This window comes from Netta rufina (assembly GCF_964035555.1).
Source record: "Netta rufina genome assembly, chromosome: 3".
Taxonomy (NCBI): Eukaryota; Metazoa; Chordata; class Aves; order Anseriformes; family Anatidae; genus Netta; species Netta rufina.
The window spans coordinates 54,132,048-54,159,828 of NC_140125.1; the positions used below are offsets into that span (position 1 = coordinate 54,132,048).

General features: G+C 36.7%; 1 protein-coding gene across 1 annotated transcript in view; it reads left to right on the forward strand.

Moving 5' to 3' along the window:
* Window positions 1-658: 658 nt before the first annotated feature.
* Window positions 659-27,781, forward strand: part of ESR1 (estrogen receptor 1) — a 139,696-nt gene continuing 112,573 nt past the window's right edge. The window contains exons 1-2 of the mRNA XM_084285268.1: window positions 659-686; window positions 25,885-26,389. Coding sequence (XP_084141394.1) covers window positions 25,956-26,389 — 434 coding nt within the window. The 5' untranslated portion in view covers window positions 659-686; window positions 25,885-25,955. The remainder of the gene's footprint in view (window positions 687-25,884; window positions 26,390-27,781) is intronic.

The following is a 27,781-nucleotide window of genomic DNA, read 5'->3' on the forward strand; positions in this document are numbered from 1 at the left end:
ATTAGCTTTTATCTGCTATTATATATTCCTTCCTTTTGTATTTTTTTTTTTCCTAGAGAATGTTCATTTTTTTGAGTTCAGTCTGGCTACATTTACAAACAATACCGCTTGCTCCACAGTTACTTCACAGTTTTCATTTTCAAGGTCTTAAAAAATAACAATTCATTTGAAGCCAAAGTACTACTGTATTAACAGATATCAGAATGATTCAGCTTAAAGCAATATGCTGCTTCCTATATGTTTTTCTGTGCCAACACTGACTTTATCACTAATGGTAGCCATAATGGTCTTTGCTATAAATGATGATTGCATGGCCATTGTGGCAGTGATACCCTACTGAAAGCATTAACTGCCTGCTGAAAGCATTAATTCTGGGACAGTTTTTGCATGTTTCAGTTTATTCTCTCCTAGACACTGGGGTATCATCATGACAATAATACTTTAGTATTGTCTTCAAAGTGAAAATGTGCAAACACTTTAGAGATTTAACGAGTTAGGACAGTAAATGAGGACTATAAGTAATTTACCTATCAACAGTGACTCATATTAAAGTAGAAACAAATTAGTAGAGTATTCAACCTGATTGCAAATGTGGTTTTTATCCCTTTTTTCAATAGGCTTCCGTTAGCATGCAAGAAACTTTTCATTCATCTAGATGGTTTGGAATAGCAGCTGTTTTTTCCCAAGTAAGTTTGTACTGGACAGCACAATTGAACCATTTGTTCCAAAGCAAATAACCCCTTAGATGATCCCATGTTGACTTTGTGGACCACACCAAGGAACTAACTCAATGTGAGTCCTCTCTTGAGTGGATTATTACATCTGTACCATGTAGAGTTGGAATTTATGTCACTCATATGGCACTGAGGCACAATTCTTAATAAGATTAATGTTGTCCTGGATAATAAGAGAGCTGTACCTGAGTGAAAAGGACATGCATTTTGTGCCTGGTTGCAGGTAGCTGGTGGGGGAATCAGGGCCTTAAGGATGAATCATACAATGAGCCAAGGGAATGTTGTATTTGAACTTTTGTATAATCTTATCTTGTGCTTCAGTAAACAATAGCTTTGGAAACAACATTGAGGGAACCAAGAAACCATGATCTGCCTGTGTAGTATGGTGACAAAAAGAGCTACTGTAATCTTTGGATGTTGAAACAGGGAAACAGCATGAAGAATAAAGAGTGCTCTAAGTATACCAGCACAGAAAATAGTTTCATTTGTCTATGTTTTTAAAAGGATGTTGAAAAGTTGAAAAAGGAGACAAAAATCAGTTGAAACCTGGAAAAAATGTCTAAGAGAGTGAAGGTCTTCTGTTTCATCAAAGTTTAATATACATACACTATTATACACATACAAAATATACACTATTAGTATATAATAGCTTTTAGTTATTTTCACAGATTTAAGCACGTGCTTAAACCTTTGCTGAACTGCATTCACAGTCACAGTTAATACAGAATAACAATGCTATTTTTTTTTTCCCCTTTCGTGTATTAAGCAGATACCTATCTTTACTGGGCATTATTTACTCCTGTGGATAGGAATGTCTAATTCTACCAACAGGATAGACTGGAAAAGAGAACAGATTGAGTTTAACAGTACAGTCAGATTTTAATTAATACCTTGGAATAACCACAATGCTACTAAATTGTAATGAATTATGAATTAGAAATGGATTTGGTGTTCCAAGAGGTATATTTTGATGATAAAGTGGTATGGTTCTGCCTATGTTAAGTTTTCTAAACATTTATTTGGTCCTGAAGTACCACTGATGATGGTATCATTAGACACACTAGAGAAGGTGAGTATCCAAAATTTTTAATGTTGAATCATTTATTCCAACTAGTAGGATAGAGCATGGTATGTGAACTGGTTTCAGAGCTATTGAACTGCATTGTGTCTCCTAATGTGGCTGGAGGCTGCGTTGAACTGATGCCAATGATTTACAAATTTTTAGAATTTCTTCTCTCTCTCTCTCTCTTTTGTATAGAAAGAAGGCATTTGTGATTAAAAATGAAAAAAACAAAAGCAAACAAACAGACAAAAAAAATGAAAACATATTGTGTGTGGAATATAGGGAAAAGATACTTTGCAACGATTACCAAACAATGAAGAGCTATTTTGAACTCAGTACTTTTTTTCCCCACTTGTTCATTCAGAGTAATGAATATTGTATATGGTAGTTTGCCTGGGGCTTCTTCAAATGTACCAGGAGGATTCTTGTATGGAAAATGACTGCTGTTGCTAAGTAGCCACAAGAAGAAAATTGCACAATTGGAAAATATGTCTTAAGGGAAAACATTATTTATTTATTTATTTATTTATTAAACCACTTACAGTGGTTCTCAGAATATTTTGACTAATCCTACCACTTATCAGTGCAGTTGTATGTTGTTCAGCTGCAGATCCTCCAGTGAAATGCTGACAGACATCTGGATTACAGTACAGTGGTATCTTCTCCTACACTTTCATTTCTGTTTAACAGAAACCATTCCCATACATATATACCACCTGTGGACAGCAAGGATAAAATTGCACAGATGGCTTTCAGGAATACCATTTGCATAGTTTCTGGTTGTTAAAAGTTGCCTTATTTCAATTCCAGATTTCTTAGTTTTGTCAAAAGTTCAGATCCTAAAAAATTATGTTATAAATAGACCTGTTTTTTGAGTCATACACTTTATTGATGGATGATATTCAATGAGCAAAAGTTTCATAATTAGATCAAGAAGCTAGAAAACAGTATCTCTTTTCTAGGTTTTGTCCTGCTCCATTACTAAATTGGTATGTTTTAGGCAAACACTGCAACTTCCCAGTGTTGTATAAAGAAAGAAGTTACTGACATTTAGTATTTATAAACAGTTCTGAGAACACTGTTGGTTCTAGGGTATAAAATGTGATATGAGGGTGGAGTATTACATAATTACAAGATGTATATAAGGTTGGGACATAGGGAAGTGAAAAATGTGGCTGTGTGAGGCACAAAAGGCCCATGGATGAGGATTTTTTATGAATTATTGTTGTGTGCTTTAGTGAGGATAAGTAACAAACTAGCAATGCTAAGCACTGGAGTACTGCTTTTATGATATATCTACCAAGGTCTGCAATTACATGTACAAATATAAAACTAAGCTAAGCTCTGAATGATGTGGCAGATTCATTTTACATGTATAATTCCTTTGCTTTAGTCACTTACCAAAATATTAAAGTTATCCTGGTAGTTCAGGCATAAGAACTATTAACTTAAAATTTGGCAGGAAGCTAGTAATTTGTAATGAGAAAAGTTCTATTGAAAAATAGTTTCTGTTTTTCAGTTGGAACACTGTAATTTATGTTAACGTAATGCCTTAACACCTCTCTCAAGAAAACAAGAGAACAGTTTGTAATTACCTTTCTATGTTTTGAATGGAAGAGTTGCATGTGTTAGTAATATTGTCATCCAAGACTCTAATGAGAATGTAGAAACTGTCTTTCTTTGACCTCACACTTAAATATGTGTTCGAGGAAGGATGTGTCCAGAGAATGATATCAGAAATACAAATCTTGTTTTGTATCTAACAATTTTGATCTAATGATCTGATGAATATTTTAACGAATATTTTTTTTCAGACTCTGCCTCTTCCACAGACAGAAACTTTGCCTTAGTGCTGGGAACGGGTGGCTACATACTCTGTCCACAGTAGGCTTCTGAGTCGAGTCTGTTTTTCTGTCTTGGTGCTGTGGGTCCTCTATAGCACGTATAATTTGCACAACGCTATTATAATTCAAACAGACACCAAGTGAAATTATCTTCCTGTCTTCTGGAAGCTGCACTTTACAGTATTGATCTGAAACTTATTTTCTGAGTTTTATATGAAAACAGACTTTGAATAAAGTGCAAATTGTTCTAGGAGGAGGACTAAAATGTAAGTTTTCCTTTTCCCAAGTGAAAATTCTAACCACAAGACTTCAGTCGTGCTTCTACTCATACTTTCATCACTTAAAATAAAATAAAATAAACAGCCAACTTTTGTTAAGACTTCTTTTTAAGTTGTGCTACATGTGTTAGGCATACTCAGAGCACTCCTTCCAAATTGTCAATTGTGGATTTTAATGCTGTTCTGCCTCTTTTTCATATCCCAGCCTGTTATAGTCATGAAACTGGGTACCCAGCTGCTAAGGGAGGACAGCTTCAGTGCTATGCCAAAACAGAAGAGCAATTATATCCAGGACTTTCAGATAAAGCAAGGATATTTTTAATGACTTTAGGTTTCTCCAGGGGTCTTAAGAGTTGATTTGATGGGTCTTTTTGGATTCTACTTTTTTAATGAAGGGAATGGATGAGTGTTAAGAAGTTTATCTGTAAAGAGAATTACCACTAGATCATGCAGAGAAACATCAAGAAACAAGGTTCAGAACAAGCAAAAGAAGATAATTTTCCACAAGTGAGGGATTTGTGAAATTTCCTGAAAAAGGCTGGTATGGATACAAACAGTTTAGACAAGTTGAAGGGAGAGTAAAAATGACTTGGAAGAGAATTCCAGTGAGGGTTATTGAATAGATAATTGTATTAGACTCAACTACTCCTGTGAGCAGAAAATAAAAACTATGAGAATATAGAAGAGAAATGCCACATATACTTGTCCTGTTCTTTCTCTTCACAAAACATCAATTTGTAATCACAATTGCTGAAGGTGGGGCATGGGGCTATAGGGATCCTGGGTTTGAACCAGTATGGTATTCATGAGGAGATATTTCGTATCTCCTCCAGTCCACTTCCATTCACCTGAGACTGTTTCCTTTTCCTAAGGAAGTATGAATCAATGTGAATAATTTAATGCAAAACAGTAGCCTGGGAAAACAAAAGGAATGCTTCAATTGTGCCTTTGATTCATGAAATGAAAAGGCCACAGGAGAGAGCTCTGGACCAAATCTGAATTTGAACTTTATCAAAATTTGCCATTTTTGAAAGTAAAATGTGTTGATAATCTGAGAAGAAAAAATCCATTTGGAAAGATAATAATGGATATATCTGAAACCAAAGCATTTTTAAAAAATCTTATGTCTATTTTTTTTTTTTTTTTTTAAATTCAGTTCACGTTTTTAAAAGCTGTCTTTTTTGTCTTTAATTGATATGGGTAGGAGTTAAATGCACATAATATATTTGAAATATATGTGTTGTTCCATACATTTAGGAAGTGTTAATAAAGCATCTATGAGATGAGATGAAAATTACTTAATGCCACAAGGAAACTATTTTTGCTAGCTATGTCAGTTTTGTAACACAGTAGGCCACATTTCAACAGAAAATACAAACCTGAAAGATAAAGGTAATAGTGTTTTTTAGCAAAAGATTTGGGAATGCCTTTTAATCACATTTGTAGAGAGGTTCTCAAAATGAGTTGCTTTCTATGATAAATAATACTTTTACCTCTGTTTATGTGTAAGCTATACTGGTGAATTATTCTGAGTCTTCCCCCCCCCCTCCCAAGGGCATGAGTAGTAGAAAGTTTATAGCTTTTGTCTACAGATGTACACCTCTCAGATATGTATGTAGATGTGTATATATCCAAGTAGGTATACTCAGGTACCAATACTAACATAATGGCCCCTAAGATTGCCTGTCACCCACCCATAGCTACTCCAGAGTTTATAGGTTTCTAACTACTAGGTTATGTATGCCAACTTCACTTAGTGTCTTGGATAGCCTAGAGTGTCTCAAATGACATGAAATGGATATATTTAGGCTTAGTGAACTGCACTTAAAGGACTGTTGTTAAATGTAAATATAGTTGATTGTTTGCTATTTGGATTATATGGTATTTTTTCATGGGTCTGAAGGAACTTCTGTAGTCCCAAAAGCAAGGAGTACTAAAACTTGACCTGGTATTATACTCAGGGAAGGAGACAAGCTTTTGTAAGACTGTCTGGAAGGCAGTAAAAGAATGGTAATGAAGATTTGCATAACTACTACTCTTAAGTAATGTGGATGAAGCCAACCATCCAGACATGCTCTACTTACTTTTTTTCTTCAGACTTCTTGTCTGTACAACACACTGAGGGAACAAGGCCAAAAAAAATCCAATAATTGCATAGATTCAGGTGTCTATCTTTCATAATATAAGTGGATGCAGACTTCTGAAGAAAACAAAAATTAGTGTTAAAATTTAGTTGTGGAAATTTAAGAGTATTAAACAGCATCTTAGCCTTTTCAAAATGCTCTAGACCTGCTAACACATTAAAATTGTTTTATGATATTTTGTGACTGCATCTAAAAATGCTGTCTTGTTACACTGGATTCACTTAAAATAGGTATTATTCAATAGATTAATTTTTCTATTGTCATACTTTGTAATTACCTAATGATGGATTGTGAAAGGAGAAAGTATGGAGCATGCAGCTAGAATTAAAAAAGACATTTATGTGGAATTCGAAGATTCTGGAAAGCAACTGGGCTGATGCAATGACAAGCATTACTGGCCACTTAGTTGTCAGAAAGCATGTCTCACTCATTTGAAGAGAGTTTTACTTTGGTAATATTTTCAGACCTTCAGCTGTTACGGATGATCAGATTCTGATAAAAATTAAAGTTGTTCCAGCTATTTCTGCTTTAATACACAGAATTTCTAGGTTGGAAGAGACCTCAAGATCATCGAGTACAACCTCTGACCTAACGCTAACAGTCCCCACTAAACCATATCCCTAAGCTCTACATCTAAACGTCTTTTAAAGACTTCCAGGGATGGTGACTCCACCACTTCCCTGGGCAGCCTGTTCCAATGTCTAACAACCCTTTCGGTAAAGAATTTCTTCCTAACATCCAACCTAAAAGTCCCCTGGCACAACTTAAGCCCATTCCCCCTCGTACTGTCACCAGGCACGTGGGAGAACAGACCAACCCCCACCTCGCTACAACCTCCTTTAAGGTATCTGTAGAGAGCAATAAGGTCGCCCCTGAGCCTCCTTTTCTCCAGGCTGAACAAGCCCAGCTCCCTCAGCCGCTCCTCGTAGGACTTGTTCTCCAGATCCCTCACCAGCTTCGTCGCCCTTCTCTGGACCCACTCAAGCACCTCGATGTCCTTCTTGTAGTGAGGGGCCCAAAACTGAACACAGTACTCGAGGTGCGGCCTCACCAGAGCCAAGTACTGGGGGACGATCACCTCCCTAGCCCTACTGGCCACACTGTTTCTTATGCAAGCCAGGATGCTGTTGGCCTTCTTGGCCACCTGAGCACACTGCTGGCTCATATTCAGCTGACTATCAACCATCACTCCCAGGTCCTTCTCTGCCTTCTCTGGCAGCTCTCCAACCACTCATCTCCCAGCCTGTAGCTCTGCTTGGGGTTATTGCACCCCAGGTGGAGGACCCGGCACTTGGCCTTGTTAAACTTCATGCAGGGGTATGAAAGGAGTAACCCCTTCTTCTGGAATTTGGTTTCTGCAGTGCTGTGTGCACTCTTTGAGATGAGATTATAGTATCTGAATTTTCACACTGGGATTGTTCCACACTTTTCTCTCCTAATTGCTTCTTTCTGAGTCATGTTTTTAAGCAACACAAGAAACTTTACTTGAGAAAATACGTCACACTGCAAGTTGGTGGTGCTGTAGTTTCAATCTGAAAGGATGTGTTAATGCACCTGCTCTGGCTTAGGAGAGAGGAAGATGGAGACATGAAGCTATTAAACAATGGATCTCTATATAATATGAGGTAAATGACTCAAGTGCTTTGATCTCATGCCCTCGTATCTGTCCTGTATAGGCTAGATGGATTGACTTGCAAACCCTATTGCAAGATTGGCGTGTTTATGGGATTTTAGAAACTAAGACATGTGGGATACTAGAAGGATGTGGCTGTTTTCAGGATTTTCTGTAGCATGGTAACTGAGCTCCAGGCCCTGCTTTATTTATATTTAATCTCTCTCTCTCTATATATATATATTTATATATATAAGCAAGTAGATCCAGGTTGTTAGTTTTTTAACTTATTTAGGTAGAAATAACAAAATACTATAGGATAACGTAGTCTTGCCTCTAAATCATTTCTTCATTTCTTGAAATATGATGCTCTTTGATAGGAATTTACTAGAACCCATGTTTTTTCTTTTTGCCAAATATGATCTTAAAGTTGCTATATCTGTTAAAAGAAAAGTACATGAGGTTCAAATGGATACATTTTCTCCCCAGTCTGTAAAACAAACATACTTATCTAGATAGTGTTTAAGATAGTAAGGTTACTCTGTTTATCTTCATGAACTTTCACTAATGAGAGCAAAAGAAGTCAAATGTGCCTTTGGCTAGAAATGTCACAGGGTATCCCTAGCTGCTACTGGCACTTTATGGGAGATTAAAACAAATGACTATTAATTCCTTTAAGGAACAGAAACTGTGCACTTGAAAAAAAAAAAACAAACAAACAAAAAAAACAACAACACAAAAATAATTCAACTTTGCTGGAATTTAGATATTGTTGCTACAATATCTTTTATGTTTTGTTTGTTTGTTTATTTTTCTTAGGTTCAAGGGAATGTAAGCAATCAGTGAGAGACTTCTATCACAGACTCAACTGCTAGTTGTGTCAGTGGTGCAGTGGTGCTCTGTTTTAGCATTTGCTCCTGCATTTCCTCAGAATCAGCATTTCAAAATATAGGTAGTATAAAGTCATACTACCTAGCAGTGCATTTTTTTTTTTCTTTTAATAATAAGGGCCATAGTATTTAAACATATTTAGCATTGATAAAAATTTATTCATGAATAATCATATTGATTTTACAGGGATTATTTATTCATTGATTTCAGTGAGGATGCAGCCATGCAAATTTTTCAGTTACTTTTTAAGTTAATATAATGTCCATTTAATTTTATCAAGGGTAGTTTAATATAGGTTGGATACGTCAGATAAAATAAATAGCCATCTGCATTCAGAATACAGTTCTGTTCTGTCACAGAGCAGAAGTAGATTTGTAATTGTGCTTTTATTTTTTATGTAAATTATATTTTATGTTACTTGATCGTGAACAATGAACAGCAAGTTAGGAATATTAAGTGGGGAAGAGGGGCTCAAACTGGCTGTGAACATAAGCTGTGTGCAAAGTCAAAACTACAGAATTTGCACTGAAAACATTATAACTTATGTGTTAGGAATATTTGGAGCAATGATACCACACAGTGATGTTGGAGATACCTTTACAACAGCAACAACAAATTGTTCAACATATATTTCAGACTGATAATTAACCATTTTTGTTTACTAGCCAAAATACAATCTGTCTGACATTTCAGTCTTCTGGGCAAATATGGCATCCACACTTCACTTGCAATTGCTATAATATTGTTAAATTAAGTCAAACTACATAATACGAGTGAATTTAACTCCAGTCTCATTTCTAAAGTCAATGCAACTGATAGATGGCATCAGCTCAAAAAAACACACTTGTTCAAGTAGATTCTAGATACTTGCCCTAAAATCCTTACCTCACTAAATACATTCCAGAATTGCATCAAATTCAGTGGAACACTCAAGCACTATAAGAAAATAGTGATTCACTGAAACATAGGTGAAAGAATACAAACTAGATTTCATCCAAACAAAGCTGTGAGCATTGCAGGATACAATTTTGTATGAAAAGAGGAATTTTTTCATCCACTTCCAAATGTTTTATTGAAGTATACTACGTATCAGGGCTCAGACTACCTTAGGATTGCACTCTATCAGTTTTTTTATGTCTGAGGACTGAAGTATGGGGGTTTTCACTGGGGTGTGTTTAAGTGGGGAATAAATAACACAAGCTGATATCTAGGTGGAATGCCGTGTAGTACTCATTTTACTGTTTGGAATACTAAAAGATATTGCGGCAGCTGGTGGTGAAGGTGTAGAGGTAGTCTGCAGTAAGTAGTCATGGGTGCAATGCATGTGTTTTCTGGGTGTGCAGATTTTGCAGATAAGTTGATACTAGATCTTTGGAGCTCTTTTGATTAATTAGCAGTAACCATGTGATGCTGGAAAGCAATAAAAAGTTTGATTCTGCTTCAATAGCAGATACAGGCTTTCCATGATAGTACTAATATGATAAGGAATATTTTTGTAATTTGATCTACTCATATTCAATCTTTCTCTGAAAAGTGAAAACATAGGCATAAAGGACTTGCTGCAAAAGTAATGCAGAGTTGATCTGTTGGCCATAATAATTTGCTTACAACAGCCTCTTAAAATCTATGTGAAAACACCTTTATTTATAAAGATGTATAATGTACCTACCTTAATATTATGGATGGACAATTTTTGAACTTTCCATCGGTAATCCTGTATTTTTGGCTTAATGAAATTAATAGTATATTTTATTTCCTGTTTCTTAATTGAACAGTATATATTACAGAATAATATCTTTCTCCCAGTAAAAATAAATTATTCTTTAATATTATTATTATATATTTATTTATATATATTATTCTTTGCCAACATTGGCTAATTTCAAATCTTTAGAAGTTCCTCTAAAAATGACATTTTACTGCTTGGGTTTTTGCATAGAAATGTGGAAAAATTCAACTAAGCATGTTCATAAAAAGTTTTGAAAAGCAAAATATTTCTTCTTGGTCTTAAACAACAAGCATTCTTTCTTTTGCAAGCACTGAATATTTACACAAAACAAAATAACTTGTTAAGGAAGGCATAAGTTAATAGGGTTAATAGAAAAATAAATTAACCATATAACACATATACGTAATCCATGGTGTATTTGATTCAGTTTCACCTTTTCCAATGTGAATGTGTGGTGGGCAAATGTCTCATTGGCAGTTTGCCTCCTTTCTTCTTTGCCTTGGTTTCTCTGTGTGTGCTTTTATGGTACACATAAATTAACCTAAGTGCTGGATGCTTCTGAAAAAGGTGATCTCCTTCTCCCCACTCCGTCTGTGTACTTCTGCAGCTTCCACTGTGCTGGGTCAAGAGCTGCACCAGCATGAAACTCACATTTCAGAACACAAATAAAAGCATTTTGCAGATGTTGGTCTCCAAGCTGGGAGCATGGAAGAGGACAGGAATGCAGAGGGTTAGGAGGAGGGTTACCACCACTTTTGTCAGCGGTTCACCACTTGAACTGTATTGCAAAACTATTCTTTTTAAAGGCCTGACCAGCATGCCAAATTGCCTTTCCAGGCTGGCTTTCAGGAATTTGAATTCCCTGAACTCTGAAATGGGGATGTGTTTCCTCTGTGAAATGCTCGTTGAGTGCTTTGGGTCAGAAGTGCCCACTGACTCACTGTGCATGACCCTCAAGTCATGCAGAAGCTGCTGAGAGTGAGGCATGCCCAGCTTGTAACAGTCTGCATCACTCTTGAACTTTGGCACCTAACAAACAGGTTGCAAATTAGTATTTGTAACAAACTTAAAAGCCAGGGGCTCTAGCTATAATCACAAATCAAATTCACCCCAAATTATTACCAGACAGCTGGACCAGTTGCTCTGGAATTAGCTTGTATCCAAGATACTACTTTCCACAAAATGGTGTATGGATGCAAACTAAATAATGACAGTGGTCCCTGTACTTTTTTAATGCCTCAACCATGCTTGGAGATTGTTTGGAGTAGTGTTATTTGGCACATGCCAAACTTACTCCAGGGAATATTCCAACAGTTAACAACTGCATTCCAGTGCCTGAGAGTGTCTGCAGGTACATTCTATTTTCAATAAAGTCAAAGCAGCTTGTATTTTCATCCACCTCTAGCTTACAAAATGAGTATTTCCCTGAGGAAAATGCCTTCAGCATCTTCACTGACGCCTTGTCTTTGCCAGCCATCCCCAATGAGGTTGGCTGACATCAGTGTCCACTTGCTAACCTCCTTGTAGTGGCTGAAGCCTTTGTGGTGCCACCTGCAGTGTCACAATATTGGGTCTGAGCTCTAATGTGTCACCAGTCCATGTAGCTCCGATGATGTCAGGACTGTTTGTACTCTGGGATGGAAAATCAACAGCAGAGGCTGCCAACACTACCAAGTATTTTCTTTTTCTGTGATGAGGCCTTTCTAAGCATACATATCCTACTCAAACAAGCGTGATAGGAAGGAGGTTGTATGAATGATGTACCGTTGAGGTTTTAATTATTTGATTGCCTCATTTAGGAAATATTAGGAATAACCCTATCACATAGTTACACAATAAGAGCTGCATTTTCCTAGTTTTCCTAGACAAAACAAACAAACAAACAACAACAACAACAACAAAAACAAACAGAAAAAAAACAACAACAACAACAAAAAACAACCAAAGATTTTAACATTTAAATTAATTTACCATAGCTGCAAGAAGTTTATGACAGTAGTGTTGGCAGCTTTTGAAGGTATCTCAGCTGTAATATCACTTTCATGGAAAATACCAGCCAGATAAAACTAACACTGGATTTTCTATTTTTTCAAATCAAATATCAATATTTTTATATTAGATTTCTCCAATGCCAATGATTCCTGTTCATTATTACCCTTTCTCTAAGTCATTGCTAATAGATAATAGTTGCTTCTATGGTTTGTAGACTGTTGTACTAAATGGATATGTGGGACTGTGTATTTCACATACTATTAGGAATGGGAAAACTATTGCTCTGATGAGTTTCTGAACTTATAGGGTGAGCCTGTATTGCAAAAAGAACCATTGCATTAAATTATTGACTGCTCTGTTTCAGGAAGACCTCCATCTTGTTGCACAAAACAATGAAAATGGTAGTAGAACAAATAAAGATAGGGGTATGCTGAAATAATAAATAACTTTGACCTTTTTTCTCCCCCCCCCCCCCCCCCAGTGTTGGCATTCAGTTGTGTCCTTTGATCTTCCCTGCCTTAAACAAGCTAATATCTGCCAAGAGAGTGCAACTGTTACTGAATCACTAAGGTCCTATTTGTTCCGCTTGACAGATGACAATGCATTTTTGTCTTTTTAAAAAAGCATAGAAGTGGTTTTTTTTTTTTTTTTTTTATTCTTGGAGGATGGGGTAGGGGTGGGGGTTTGTGTCTCATCTCCTTGCGACAGCATACTGCAGATAATTGTGATGCCATTTTCTGTTTGATGCTGGTTAGAGCACGCTGAAGTTGAATGATTTTGTTGTTGCTCATTATCCATACTATTTTGGCAGGGAATGAAGTCTTCAACAGTTGTAACATATATTGATGCTTCAGTGACATACTGGCTAGTTTCACAGACTGGTTGAGGTTGGCCAGGATTTCTGCATGTCCTCTGGTCCAACCCCCATGCTCAAGCAGATTGCACAGGACCATGTCCAGTTTGAGTACCCTTTGTAATTCCTTGTAATACCCTGGTCCTTTGAACAAATTCTATTATTGGCAATTCATTAGTTCTGTATAAATTTCTTGTATTTGCAGTTGCATTGTTTGATATCTTGATCAACTCTTGATGAGTTTATATTTTGAGTTTATAAAGCATATCTCAGTTTTATTGAATAAATGTAACCATTTAATGTAAGCAGGAGATACAAGTCTATTTGAATCCTCTGAAGAAATTGCGAAGATTTTTTAGGGTGCTATTTCCAGTCACTGGCATAAAGCTGGATATTTAAATCTATGCTATTAAGTAAACATTCTTTGTTTTAAGTGTACTTAGACTTGGCACAACAAGAACCTTCTGATGGTGATCCTAGGTGCTCCCAGGTACAAACAATCATCACTGTAGAACTGAATATTTTGCATCGCTTTTTGGTTCAGATTGCCTTGACTGTGCTTGTAGCCTTGTTAAATCAGTTTTAAAATTGGACTTCTTCTCTGGACTAAGGAGTATACCTTATATCACAGAAACAGAATTTTGGAAAGTTTGCAAGTTATTCCCAAAGAATGAGATATAGCCTCTGTGGCTGTTAATTTTGGACTTCTCTGATGGTTGGAGATGATGTGTGAGGATCAGAGACATAGGCCCTGATCCAGCAAAGCACTTAAACTCATTTTTTGTCTTACCTCATCATGATCAGTTCCACTGAAGACAGTGACTGATTCATAATATCATGGAAGATATAGTACAAACCTATTTTGTATTATATATTTAATACAATCTCTAACATTTTATTTTATTTTATTTTTAATCTTAAAGTATCAGAAATATAATTAATTTCAAGATCTTTCTGGGCCTGCATATCTGTAGAATAATTGTTATGGAAGAAGCTGTTTATTACCTCCAAAAATGCGTCTTTTGAAATATACGGTACATTTCTGCTACTTAAAAGAAATCATATAATCCAAGGGAACCTCTTACTGAAACATCTCTCTTCTAGATGGGTTGATTTTTATTTTTTTTTTTTGAATAAAAAAATATTGTCTTATTATTTAAAAAAGAAAACAACTATCAATTAAAGGAGGACAGAAGATACAGCTTCCATTTACAAAGAATTGATGAATTGTTAACTGACAACATCTATCATCCTCCTATCTAGAATATCAAATTTGCTATTTCACTTGGAGTCTGCACAAGATGACTGTAGTCAGTACCTTTCCTGCTGGACACGACCATTTTTAATGAACAGCTGCTGACAGACTGCTTTTCTAGACAATGTACTAAATGGATGACCAGTAGCAACAGTGAGTCAATCAAATGTGTCTGTAGTTGTTGCTGGACTGGTGGTGACAATAACAAACCAGTTTTTGACATCAGGGAGAAAATACAGGAAAGTGTGTAGCAGCACTGATTAGTTCAAGAACTAATAAACCTGTGGATATTTCCATTTGGATTTGAAGCTTATGAGGACAGGCAGGGAATAAAACTGAGGTATCTTCCTTGCATGGCAGTGGCAACAGTCCAGTGGCTCTGTGATAATCTGCAATTAGGTAGAGAAGATAAGGTACACCAGAGGACTTGATGTGCAGGTTACAGATTATTAACATGTATATGTAGCCGTACTTGCAATACCAGAGAAGAAAGATTAGCAATGATTAATGGAATACCCAAAGCAAAACCAATTCTCTGAAGACAAACAGAAAATGAGGGACTTCTGCTACCATTTACTAAAGGCAAATACTCCTGTAGACAAGAATGGGTTGCTGAAGTTAAGTTATCTTGTGAAGAGTTACCTTGGCCTCACAGTCACAGGAAATATAATCTCATGAGGTAGTATGGCTAGCCTCACCACAAGGAACTTTTTGTTGAAGGGCCACCTGCCAGCAAAGAAATGTGAATGTGTGAGGTGTTAAAACAAGACATAATATCTTTGAATATTGTTACTAGAAAGAAATAAAATAAAGGAACTGGGCCATGCCATTAGTTTGATTCTATACCATCTTCTGGCTTGGGGCTAAGCTCAGTCTTCTAAACACTTGGACACTCTGGTCACTTCGGTACATGTTTGGTACATGCCATCACAAGTATGTACAGGAAAACATTGTCAGAGAGAACTAGACATGAAGAATGATGCTTCAGATTGACTCTTTTGATGAAGGCAGTCATCTCCATCAAAAGAGGCAGCTGACTTTATTTTGTGTAAGCCACGAGACCTGGCCAACCATGTAGCACCTCAGACTTGGTGGGTGTTCAAACATATATGCTAATGACTTCTGAGAACATGCTGATCCATTATTGGGACAGTGGGCTACAAAGGCATTTTGGGTCTGAATGGGAGCATGTCACAGAGATGCTGAGAAGGTAAGGAGAGGACAATAGATCCCTTATATTTCTTAACTCTCATTATTATAGAATCTTAGCCAGGGTACTGAGACTCTTAAAACATTGATCAGGTCAGCAAATAGATGAATTGAAGGGAATTTTGGGGTGTCTTTGCCCCTTGAATCTTCTTAGTTCCTATCTAATTTAGGGAGAATCGCAAGCCAATTGAAAAAGACAGGTAACTTATCTTGATTAAAGTGCAGCAGAGATGAAACCATGACATGGGATATTGAAATTAGGCTTCTGTGAAGACCAGGAAAGAAACAGATAATCAATTAACCTATTAATGTCTTCTGTCTGAATATTTTGTTGCAGATCTGTGTATTAGATTCACAGAATTGTACAACAATTTAAATTGGAAGGGATGATAAAATGTCATCTCATCCAAATATCTGCTAAAGGGAAGGCTATTCATATCAGTTTGCTCAGAGACTTGTTCAGTTGAGTCTCAGACTCGAAGGACAGGGAGTCCACAGCCTCTGAACAACATTTTCCAGTATTTGACCAATTTTATGGTTAAAAAAAAAAAAAAAAAAAAAGAAGTCCTAATATCTATTTTGAATTTCTAAACCACCTGGTCTAATGTTGCCTCTTGGCCTGTCACTGTGCACTTCCAAGAAGAATTTGTCTCTTTTTTTTTGTATTCTCTGGTAAAGCAGTTGTAAATAACAATTAGGTTTACCCTGAACCTTTCTTTCTGCGGAATGAGCAGGTCCTGCTACCTGAAGCAGGTTCTCTTATGCCTGGCATCCACATGCTTGGGTTCTCTGGAATTTCTTCTTGTACTGGGAGACCCAAAAGGGAATAAAGGAAACAGGAATTCTCACACTGAGAGGCCTAATCTGAGACCTGTTATTTAAATTTGAATATTATCAAATGGGCAAGCACTTGCTTTCCCCTTTCCTCTTTTTCCTTCCCCGTTTCCCATTAGCAAACATCTTTTGAAATAATAGAGTTATAGAGCTGTATTTGTTATAGGTATCTGTTGCAGTGTCACTTGAAACTAGAGCAAAAGATAAGAAAAAAATAGTCATCAGGCAGAGATTACAGCACAGTATTTGAAATGATGTAACTGGGACAGTTTACCTAAGGAGAACATCATCATGCATATTTTGCATGCCAAGGGGTACACTTGCACAGGCGTATTTGCATATGTGTTTAAGCCTGAAATCTGAGAGACCATTGTTGTTCCTTAGTAGACTGTCATGCATTTAGCAGGAAAATGAGTATTGAGAAATATTGAGAAATAACACTGTGAGTGAGGCTAATTATTTATGAAATATGACTGATTAGTAAATGGAGCTGACATCCATTTAAAAAAACTGCTGAAACAATGGAGGACTCTGGGGGAAGGGATGGGGACAAGAGGCAGGGGAAGATGTGTGTTTATCTGTACTCTACAGACTGTTCAGGTTTTTTTTTTTTTTTTTTTTTTTTTTTTTTTTTTTGGTTAATTCTTATATCTAGAATATCTAGATGCTAGATGTTTCTTCCACATAGATTCCTGCATTACTCATGTTCAAATTGGTATGTATAGGTTCACCAGAGGTACAACCTGTTATCTGTTAAGTGATCTCAAGATCATTATTTGGATGCTATGTGTTATACCAAAGGTACTTTATCAGTTTAAAGAATTTCATTTCTTTAGGGACATTACATGGGTATACTGCAGTGTGTGCCATTTACCCTGAAATCACCTCAGGGTACTTTAAGTTTAAATAAATTAAGAATTTACAAACTTGGAAGACAGATATCACAGTTACAAATTTATAACGGTATCACAGTTACAAATTTATAATGCTATCTGGAAGGCTTCTTTATTCTGTCTTCTAGTTAAGACACTTAACTGGTATCTAGTGTCAATTCTTGTATGAAGCTCAGGCTGCCATGTTGGGGAAACTGGCATGTTTTTATAACCAGACTTTTTTGAATTTTCCTAAGAGTTCATTCAGATAAAAATCTTTCTTACCGACACCATTCTCACATCTCTCCTCCAAGGTATCTTACTCAGATTTAAGGAGCTTGTTTCTGCAACTTGTTTCCTCAAACTGTCCTCTGGTAACTAGAAATAAGTTGGCTACAGTTGTCTTCCTCACCTACCTGGGAAATGCTGAAATTTTGTGCTCAGTTTCACAACTTGAATCTCATAAATAAAACTTGTTAGTCACACTTAATATCACCACAAAAATGGGGTTAACTATTTCTGACTAACTCTGGGAGTCCAGGCATGGTAATACTTGATCATTTTTGAAGATGCCTTATCCTTAATACAAAGCTGTCTTCCTTCTGAAGATTTTCAGAGTTCAACCTGAAGTCAGTGGCCCTATGTCCAAGTGGAGGTTGATGACAAGTGATGCCCCTCAGAGGTCTGTCTTGGGACCAGTGCTGTTTAATTTCTTTATCAATGACATAGGCAGTAGGATTGAGTGCATCCTCAACAAGTTTGCACATGACACTAAGCTGAGTGGTGCTGTGGGAAGTAAGGGATGCCATCCAAAGGGACAAGCTTGAGAAGTGGGCTTATGTGAATCTGATGAGTTTCAAAAAGTTCAAGTGTAATGTGATGCACCTGGGTCAAGGAATTTCAGACATGAGTACAGATTGGGTGAAGAACTCATTGAGAGAAGCCTTGCAGAGAAAGACTTGAGAGTTCAAGTGGATGAAAAGCTTGACATAAGCCAACAGTGTGCACTTGCAGCCCAGAAGACCAACTGCATCCTGGGCTGCATTGAAAGAGGAGTGGCCAGCACTTCGCCAAGGGAAGGTGATTGTCCCCCTCTGCTCTGCCCTTTGAGGCTTCATTTGAAGTACTGCATCCAGGTCTGTGGCCCCCAGCACAAGAAGGATGTGAGTCTACTGTGGGTCCAGAGGAGGGTCATGAAGATGATTGGAGGCCTGGAGCACCTCTCCTGTGAACAAAGGCTGAGAGAGCTGAGGATGTTCAGCCAAAAGAGAAAGCTCTGAAGAGAACCTCACTGCAGCCTTTCAGTACTTAAAAGGGGCTTTTAAAAAAGAGAATGACTTGTTACATGAGCAGATAGCGATAGGACAAGGGGGAACCTTTTTAAAGTAAAAGAGGGGAGACTTAGACTAGGTGTTAGGAGAAAATTCTTTGTTCAGAGGGTGGTGAGGCAGTAAAACAGGTTTCACAGAGAAGCTGTGGATGCCCACTCCCTGGAAGCATTCAAGGCCAGGTTGGATGGGGCTTTGAGCAACCAGGTCTAGTGGGAGATGTCCCTGCTCATGGCAGAGGGCTGGAACTAGATGATTTTTAAGATCCCTTCCAACTCAAGCGGTTTCATGATTCTATGAAAGTTTTCTTGGTAGATTCCTTTCAAAATACTAACTCATGATCAGTCACTCAAATTGATTTGTCTTTGAAATAAGCACAATAAAATAATATGAACATGGGATACTAAGCTCCAGCTTTGTTTTTCAGAGCTCATTCAGTTCTTAAAATTAAGTAAGATCTATGAGGAATGGTATGTTACGATGCAACATTTGTGATTAAGCAAGGTATATTCTTTAATGTTAAATCACAGTATTGTAGTGCTACGTGTCTGCCAGTGAACATCTCATTCACAAGTGGTTAACATTTTGCTTAGGAAAGCAGAGAGATGTCTTTTTTCTTCCTTTTTTCTTGCCTCCCTTCTTCACCCCCAGCTTTCTTTTTTTTTTTTTCTTTTTTTTTTTTTTTTTTTTTTTCCAGCCTGCATGAGAACATCTGCACTAACCCTTTGAAACATCAGTATTTGCTAATATCTTTTGAGTTTGTCCAGAGTACTCAGGTATTTTGGCCCATTTTATGTATGTAGTAAGTCATTTATCCTGTATGGCTTGGGCATAATTGTTAAGTCTTATCCTTTCCCATCTTTCATAGGCACAAAAAACACTGAAGAAATTCACAAGCTAGTTATATTACAGCATATTTTCTACTCCTTTAGGAAAGGGTGCATTTCTACAGATTGTTTTCTAATGCTGAATTGAAAAGGAAGATGGTATCCCACTTTGGTGTCAGGAAATGCAGTCTGCAAATCTGGGAACTGAAATTCAGCATTATAACTGACACAATAATCTGCACTCAAGCCTGGACTCTTACTGTGCCCCAGAACAGTAATGAAAGGAGAAAACTTTTTGTACGTTCATCTGGATGGTGGCATATCAGTCACTTTTTTGGGAAGTTTCATGCCCAGTCCAGTCAGGACTAGGAGCTGAGAGAGAAGAGAGCATGTTCAGTCAGGAGAATTTTTAAGAAATATTAACTTCTAAAAATTTTACAAAACAGTTTAAAAATTGGCCAAATGTGGGTGGAGTTTCAGGGAACAGCAAAAGGCATTTTTGTGACAGTTTCAGGTCCTTGCCAGATTCAAAGTTCCTGCTATAAAACCTATAGCAAAAAAAGGGCTTCTCATTTCAAGAAAAAAGGTTTTCTAGAAATCTTTAAGATGGGAAAAGCAAAACATTTCTGTCCAAATGGCTCACATGCTTCCAAGTCATTCTTTCTGAGCTCATCCCTGACGTGTAAGATTTCCACCTGAATGGCAAAAATCTGATCACGTCATAAGTAATTGTAAGCACTCTTAAAATGAAAAAGCATTAGAATACTTCACCAAAAACCTACCCTGACATCCCAGCCTAGTTTTTCTTTTGCTTACACAGATAATTTCAGATAAAATATATAAAAGATCTTCTCAGTCAGTGTATAGACAAAACTGAAAGTATATCTAAAAGATGGAAATTAATAAACGTGTGGAATAATTGTGTTCCACCATTTCTTGTTTGGAACAATAAATATTTTGAGAAAATGCTATCAAACTCCCTAAATACATTTGACATGTGAAAGCAGAAACTCCCCTTGTAATTGTAAAACAAACATAAAAAGTAAATGCAGAATTAAAAATCTTTGGTCCAGCCTTTTCATGCCATAGACAGTTTTGGTAAATTGTTTGGGGGCTGGAGAAAAAATGTAGACATCTTCAAATCAGCTTATAAAAAAATTAAATGTTATAAACTACCAATAACAGATTGAAGAGCTTATCTCTACTAAGAGCCTAAGGAATTTTTCAGCATACCTCATGCTTTGCCTAGTGGTATCAAGGGCTTTATTTTATTTATTTATTTATTTCCAGAGATTTGTAAAGCAGTGGGGTAGATGGTGCTGTTCTCCAGCTGTCTATCTTGAGGAGTTTCCTCACTGGACTAAACACAACATAATTTCTCTGTAATGCTACAGTGGAATCTTGGAAAAACATAATGTTCCTCCTGTTATGTGCAATAGATTCTTCTTTAATTGCAGCAGCTAAAAAAAGCTTCTATCTTTATAGTTGTGGAACCAGAGCAATGAAGTTTATGGTCTCTCACTGTCAGCAGGTTTACGGAAAATTTATAGTATATCCTCTCAGTTCTGAGTTTACCACTTTCTGTTGGAATATGTACTAAAACTAGCACTGAAAAAAACACCCAGTACAGGATTAGGAGTTTTGCTATCATTAAGGATTCCTCTAATTTTAATAGTTTTCATATATGTTTTTTACTTTCATTTCCTTTTCCTTCAAACTGCTATTTTAGCTTTTCCAGAATCAAGAATTTGTTCTGTTCAGGCTGTTTCTTCCTCAAATTATTTTTTTTTCTTTCTTTCTTTTTTCTCCTATAAATTGAACTTGTTCTATTACCATACCCCGATTGACTTTGAGGACTTTTACTTAATAGAAAATGAATCATGGCACTAGAAATCCCCAAACCTTATTTTAGTTATTTAGATAAATTTTCTTTTTTTTTTTTTTTTTTCCTATATATTTTATTATCCTTCCTTTTCCTTTTTCTGTTTCTGAGTGGCTTGTGACACTTCATTTACATTTACATTTACAAGGAGGTTAATTCTCTTGTTTTTGACTTATTTCCCAGATTTGAAGAGAAAATATGCTCATGTTTTCTGTTATAATAAGAATGCTGAATTTAATTCAGAACCCTCCTGTTTCTAGTTGGTAAGTGTGTTGGATCAGTGGTCCAGTTGTCTGGTTGAGTCAAACTGTACAGACTCTGCTAGTTTAATCTGATCAGTCTAGCTGGTTGTCAGAAAGGAAAAAAATAAATAAATACATGTAAAAAGCAAACTGTGGGCATCAATGAATTGAAATGGGCAGAATTTGCCTTCAGAAACAAATTTGAATATTATCCAGCTCTACATGATGCAAACTTAACTACAGAAATGTGATTTAGTTTTAACATTTCTACAGATGGTATTTCATCAGTGTTACTTAGGGTGAAATCCTCATTCTGCAAAATTGGAGTTGGGCACTGGAACTTTGATATAACTAGAAAAGGAAAATAGGCTGAGATATTAAAAGGGGAACACAGGATTTAATCAGTCACTTTCATGTAATCAATTTATTTCTAGTTTCCATGAGAAAGAGTGCCTAAATCTTCATTGATTCAGAAACTCACCTTTTGTCTCAATCTCACTAAAAAACACCACATGTGAAGAAGCAATTTCTGCTTTGAACTTCCTAGTCAATGTCTGTAGTGCTCCTCAGTCACTGTGGACTGTCCCCTCCTGTTTTTTCAGTATTCATTAACTGCCGTTCTGTTTTTCCTTCCTGTTTTTTTCCCTGTTCTAACAGATGTGTACATATCATGTATGGCTCAAAACCAGCATTAATCTTAATTGTATATCCCCAAACTTCAGTCATATCCCAAAAAACAATCTATACCTGATGCAAATTTAGCAACTTTTCAGTCTGCAGAACCAGTTTCCCTCAGTATTTATAGGGGTGTGAGGAAGGCTTGAATAGATGACTTTCTCCTGTAATATGTGTGCTGTATCCCTGAAACAATACTAGGCCCTTAATTAAAGTGAAAGAAATACATAGGGCTGTAGCTGAATAAATGTTAGTGGAGAAATTATCAAATCTTAAAAGGTACATTTCCCATTGACTTTGAGCATTTCCCATTTTTTGAGCATTTATGTCTAGCACTGGAAATGAAGATGTTGCAGGAAATTTGTGTTTTTATTTACTCTATAGTTACTACATGTGATTTCATTATTATTACCATTATTATTTTTACATATCCAGTGTATAAGGGAAGCCCTTTACTATGAAGGCATACATGAAGCATATAAAGGCATATATGAAATGGCATTTAGTGTAACCAAGTTTTTGATTAGGCTGTTTGCATCCACAGGTGAAAAGTACCACCAAAACTTTTTGCTATATCCTGTATGTATTGTGTTCAAAATGGATAAAACCTGACATCTAATGTTTCACAGTGATTAACTGGGTGGTGGAGTAAGTCCTGGTCTTTGGGCAAAAAGACTGGGTTTTAGGAACCTATGTTTATTTCTTTGGACAAGCCCACAAGCAGACACATTCAATGCCATCTCTAAAGCTCTGTATGTTAGTTGGGGCAAGTAGGGTAGTCATCACCATACAGGACAAGGAAAATAAACACTTTTGATAATCTGTTGCATTTCACAGATTTTATTTTATGAAGTCTAAATACTATTTTGACTTTTTTTTTAATGTCTAAATAGTATGCATAATAAAAATAATAATAAAATATTATGCAATATGGATAAATAAAAAATTCACCTTCTTCCTAGAATTTTGCTTGATTAACTAGGCCCACCTTCCTCCCACAGTCTGCCCTTTCTTGCCCCCTTGATCTTCCCCAAAGAAAAAAGTTGACGCAAACATGTTATGACGCAAAATATGCTATTACAGGGATTTCTAACCCACCCATAAGACCTTGTTGGTGGCACTTGCATTTTTCTTCTGAGATGTGTACCAGTCTATGTATGCAGGGAATCTGCAGCCATCTATTCCCGAGCTCTGAAACTGTCTGAAACTTTCCGCACTGGCCTGTAGAAAAATGGTCATAAGGTTGAATTGTGTAGAGCAGACATTAAAGAGCAGCTGCTTTTGCTTAATCCTAAAGTGTGTTTCAGTGTTGTTTGCATGTGGTGGAAATTTTAGATATTTGTCTCCCTGAAAACATACAACACTCCCAAAATAATTAATGACATTTTAAAAAACTGCATGTAAAGTGCACTAAGGTTGCACAGGACACACTCAGAAGTCAACTCGGCGTGCTCACTCTTCTATCTTCCATCTTCTGCCCAGCTATTATGCTGTAGCGTTTTATTACATGTCAGTGTAGTATTTCTAAAATAGCATACACATCAGATAATGGTTTAAATAAAAATTTAAAGTCCATTTTGTAACACACATAAGAAGTGGGTACTTCTTAAGGCAGACAGACTCACATTAATTCCCAGATTATGCAGTATAATATGAGACAATGCTTCTTCTACGTATTACTGAAGCACGAAATGAAATCTATAAGAGTGACCGACCTTAAACTCGTAACTGCCATTCATTTCAGTCTGTGTAGCCCAGCAGACTGGCTGTTGAGAGCTATGCTTGCTTGCTGTTTTGTGAGTCTCTGCAGATGCACATTCACCCACTCTATGCAAACATGCACACACTCTCTTTTTTCTCTCTCACACTGTCTGGCATATTTTCAGTATAACTCTTCGAAGACTTTCTGAACTGCTGGGTATGATTGTCTGATTATTATTATTTTTTTTAACTGGGAACATGTTTAGTCCAGTGTTATTTAAACAGGCTTATCTCTTTGATCAAAGTCTGCAATTTGAAATTTGAACAGGGTAGGGAGGGTGGCGGGGTGGGTGAGGAAATCTATCAAGTACATATTTATGTATGTGCTGCTGTCTTAGCTGTGTGTCTGCAGAGGCACAGATATATATTATGTCAGTATAATCTTTGAAATGTAAGTAACCTGCTATTTTAGCAGAAATTTTAAAAACACAGTGTTACTAAAATAAAACAATTTTTAGTAAACTTTTCTAGAGGCTATTAGTGACGTGCATATTCAGTTTTTCAGTTTCTTGGTTTTTCTGAAGGTTAAGCTGACTAACTGTGGAGTTAAGTATAGCATAGACTTTGCTAGTATTCAAAGCATACTAATTGGAGCCCATATATTAATGTGTTAAGGGTTGGCATCAATCTGTTTAGCTGACTGAACCACAGACCACAGCAATAATACTAGAGAACTTGGAACAGCTTTTGGAGGTTTTCATTTAGCTGGTTCAGGAGAACTAGTTTGTGCAAAGTTAAAATTATATGGAATGAGATGGCAAGATGAAGCATGCATGCCACACCTTTTCATTATGTTCTCTCTCCCCCCCTTTTCTTTCCTAAAAATAACTTTGAGAGGCATTTCAGTTTGTTTTAAAGCTGATCCCATTAGTTTATTTTAGATTACTTGATTTTCTACTCTGATTTCAAAAATCAAGTTTGCTGAGCTTTTGTTCATGGGAATAATAAAAAAATATCCTGTATTCAATTCATGTGTTATGCAGTCAAATATTTTTTCCTAATATTTAAGATTTTACTAAGGCAAAGTCTGAAGGATAATTTACTTCATAATTTTATGAGCTAAAAAAGAAGCAGATAGAAAATTCTAGGCTAATCTAAAGCTTTTCTTCACTTTTAAAGCTATTTTTATCCTCTAGCTAATTCAAGTTGCTATTACTGATGCAAGCATGTTATAAATGTTTTCTCCTACACAGGTCACCCTTTAATTTCTGTTAGTTCGTTCTGTTGACTGAGGCTAACTACACACACACACACGCACAAGCACACACAGGCACACGCGCTTGCACACACTTTCTGCTTTGCCATATCTCAGTTACAGCATAGTCCTACCCAGGGTCATTACAATGTACACATTACATATTTCTAGCAAACACGAAAATGAATCAAACGGGAGGAGAGATAAGCACAGATAGATTGGAGCCTGCTGAGGAAATAAAAGGCAGTAATCTGGCTGACCACTGGACTAGTCTTCCTGGTCTAATTTCAGCGTCCTTTCCCGTTAGTTGCTGTGGAGCGCTGGCTACTCTGCAGTGAAAAATTAAATGACTAGTAAGAATAAAGTAACATTCAGTGGGACAATTGTTTGGTATAACTCCAAAGCTAATTGTTTCTGAAGTGATGTTTAAACCAGCGTCGGCACTAGGCAAGAGCTCCTGGCTTGTAGCCAGCACCTTGTAACGCATATTAGCGCAGATGAGGAGTTCTCAAAAGTTAGAGGGAGAGGGAGAATGTGTGTTTCCAGTGCTTACCCTGCATTTGTTTGCATCCTCCTCCTTGCTGAGATCAGAGGAATACCTGTGTAGTGCTGCTTTAACATGATTTCTGCTGAACCTCAGAATAGGTTCTGGTATTTTTTTTAGGTGGACTGCCAGCTGCTGATCTCGCTGTTGACAGTAAAAGCAGATATGTTCCTTGCTCACTGCCATTAGCAATGACCATGACCCTTCACACCAAAACCTCTGGAGTTACCCTGCTGCACCAGATTCAAGGCACTGAACTGGAGACACTGAGCAGACCTCAGCTGAAGATTCCCCTGGAAAGATCACTCAGCGACATGTATGTGGAGAGCAACAAGACAGGAGTTTTTAACTACCCAGAAGGGGCCACTTACGATTTTGGTACTACTGCTCCAGTGTACGGCTCTACTACGCTCAGTTATGCCCCTACTTCAGAATCTTTTGGGTCCAGCAGCCTGGCAGGATTTCACTCACTGAACAATGTCCCACCAAGCCCTGTGGTGTTCTTGCAAACGGCACCCCAGCTCTCACCCTTCATCCATCATCACAGCCAGCAGGTACCCTACTACCTTGAAAATGAACAGGGCAGCTTCGGGATGAGGGAAGCTGGTCCTCCAGCCTTCTACAGGTAAGTGCTACGGATGATTTCTCTTTCATCTTTAAGCAGATATGCTGAGAAAAATAGAATGTTGCAATATGTGCCCTCGGCTTCGCTTTTTGTGTAAAAGACCATGTAATCTCACGGAATTGTCCACGATATCTAGACCATAAAAATAGCAGAGGATAAAACAGAACTGTAACTTACAGCTTACTGTGCCTGTAAGCTGCAAATTTTGAAAACTGTATATAAATGAGAAATGAATTAAATCATGAATGGAAATTCTGGAAAACATGAAAACGTAATTGATTAAGGAGTGGCAAACAATCTCCCTGTTGCAATATATTAGGATTACTGTCTAAAAGTATACTAAAAAGACTTCCACCATCAGATGTTTTCATATGCCAGCCATTGTTTGTTCAGCTCTTAGCTGCTAGTAAGAGTATTTTCCTCCTCTGACTTCCTTTACAGTATAAGTGGGTTATATAGAAAGTCGTTCAGACACAGAGTAACCTTCCTAATCAAACTGTTACGGCTGACTCAGTGACAGTATCTCAGTCAGCAACCACCTCTGTGAGCTATATGCCTAATAACTTGTATTTTTCATTGGAAGTTGATATATATCAAGCAGAAATCTGACATGCTGCATTTGAAATAAAAGGGTATTTTTCTTTATCTTATTTTATTTATTTTACTTTTATTCTTAGATTGAAGGGTTTTAATATTATTGTCAATTGTGAAAACATTTACTTAATTTCTGAAATATGTGGGAGTAATTAATAGAGTTGTAGCTTCCAAGAAAATATAGTCAAACACCTCAATACTCACACTGTTAATGTTTGTGCAGTGTTAATAGCGTAATTTTACATCATCATATTATAATGGGCTTCACTGAGTCAGAGTGAACAGTTAGATATATTTATATATATATTTTCTAATTGCTGTCTGTATCTGTTTATTTGGGAGATACAAGTAATTTTGCTACACATGGAGTGACTCTAAGTAAATAAAAACAAATTACTCTTTCCTTGTTGAGAATCAGACTTGGTCAGACTTATTTGCACAAGATAGTTTGTTGCTGGGAACAGCACTGTATCTTCTTAAAAATAGTCTAAATCAGCCAGAGTGAGAATCTGGTAGCAGAATATGGTCCAAAAAAACAGATTATGGTTGCGCTTTTTGCAAATGATTAACCAGTTTTGGAGATCAGTTGAAATAAGAACTAGTGAAAAGATAATGGTTATGCCAGGCACTCCAATAAAGTGATCTGTTAACTGAGTTGATTCAAATAATATGCATCTTACTGCAATCAAATGCAGTTCCTCTAGGAAAAATGAATACATATCAGAGCATAAAGATCTTGATTGATTAACTGATTTCAGGGTAAAAGTGCACTTTGCACTATGTTACTTTTTTTTTTTT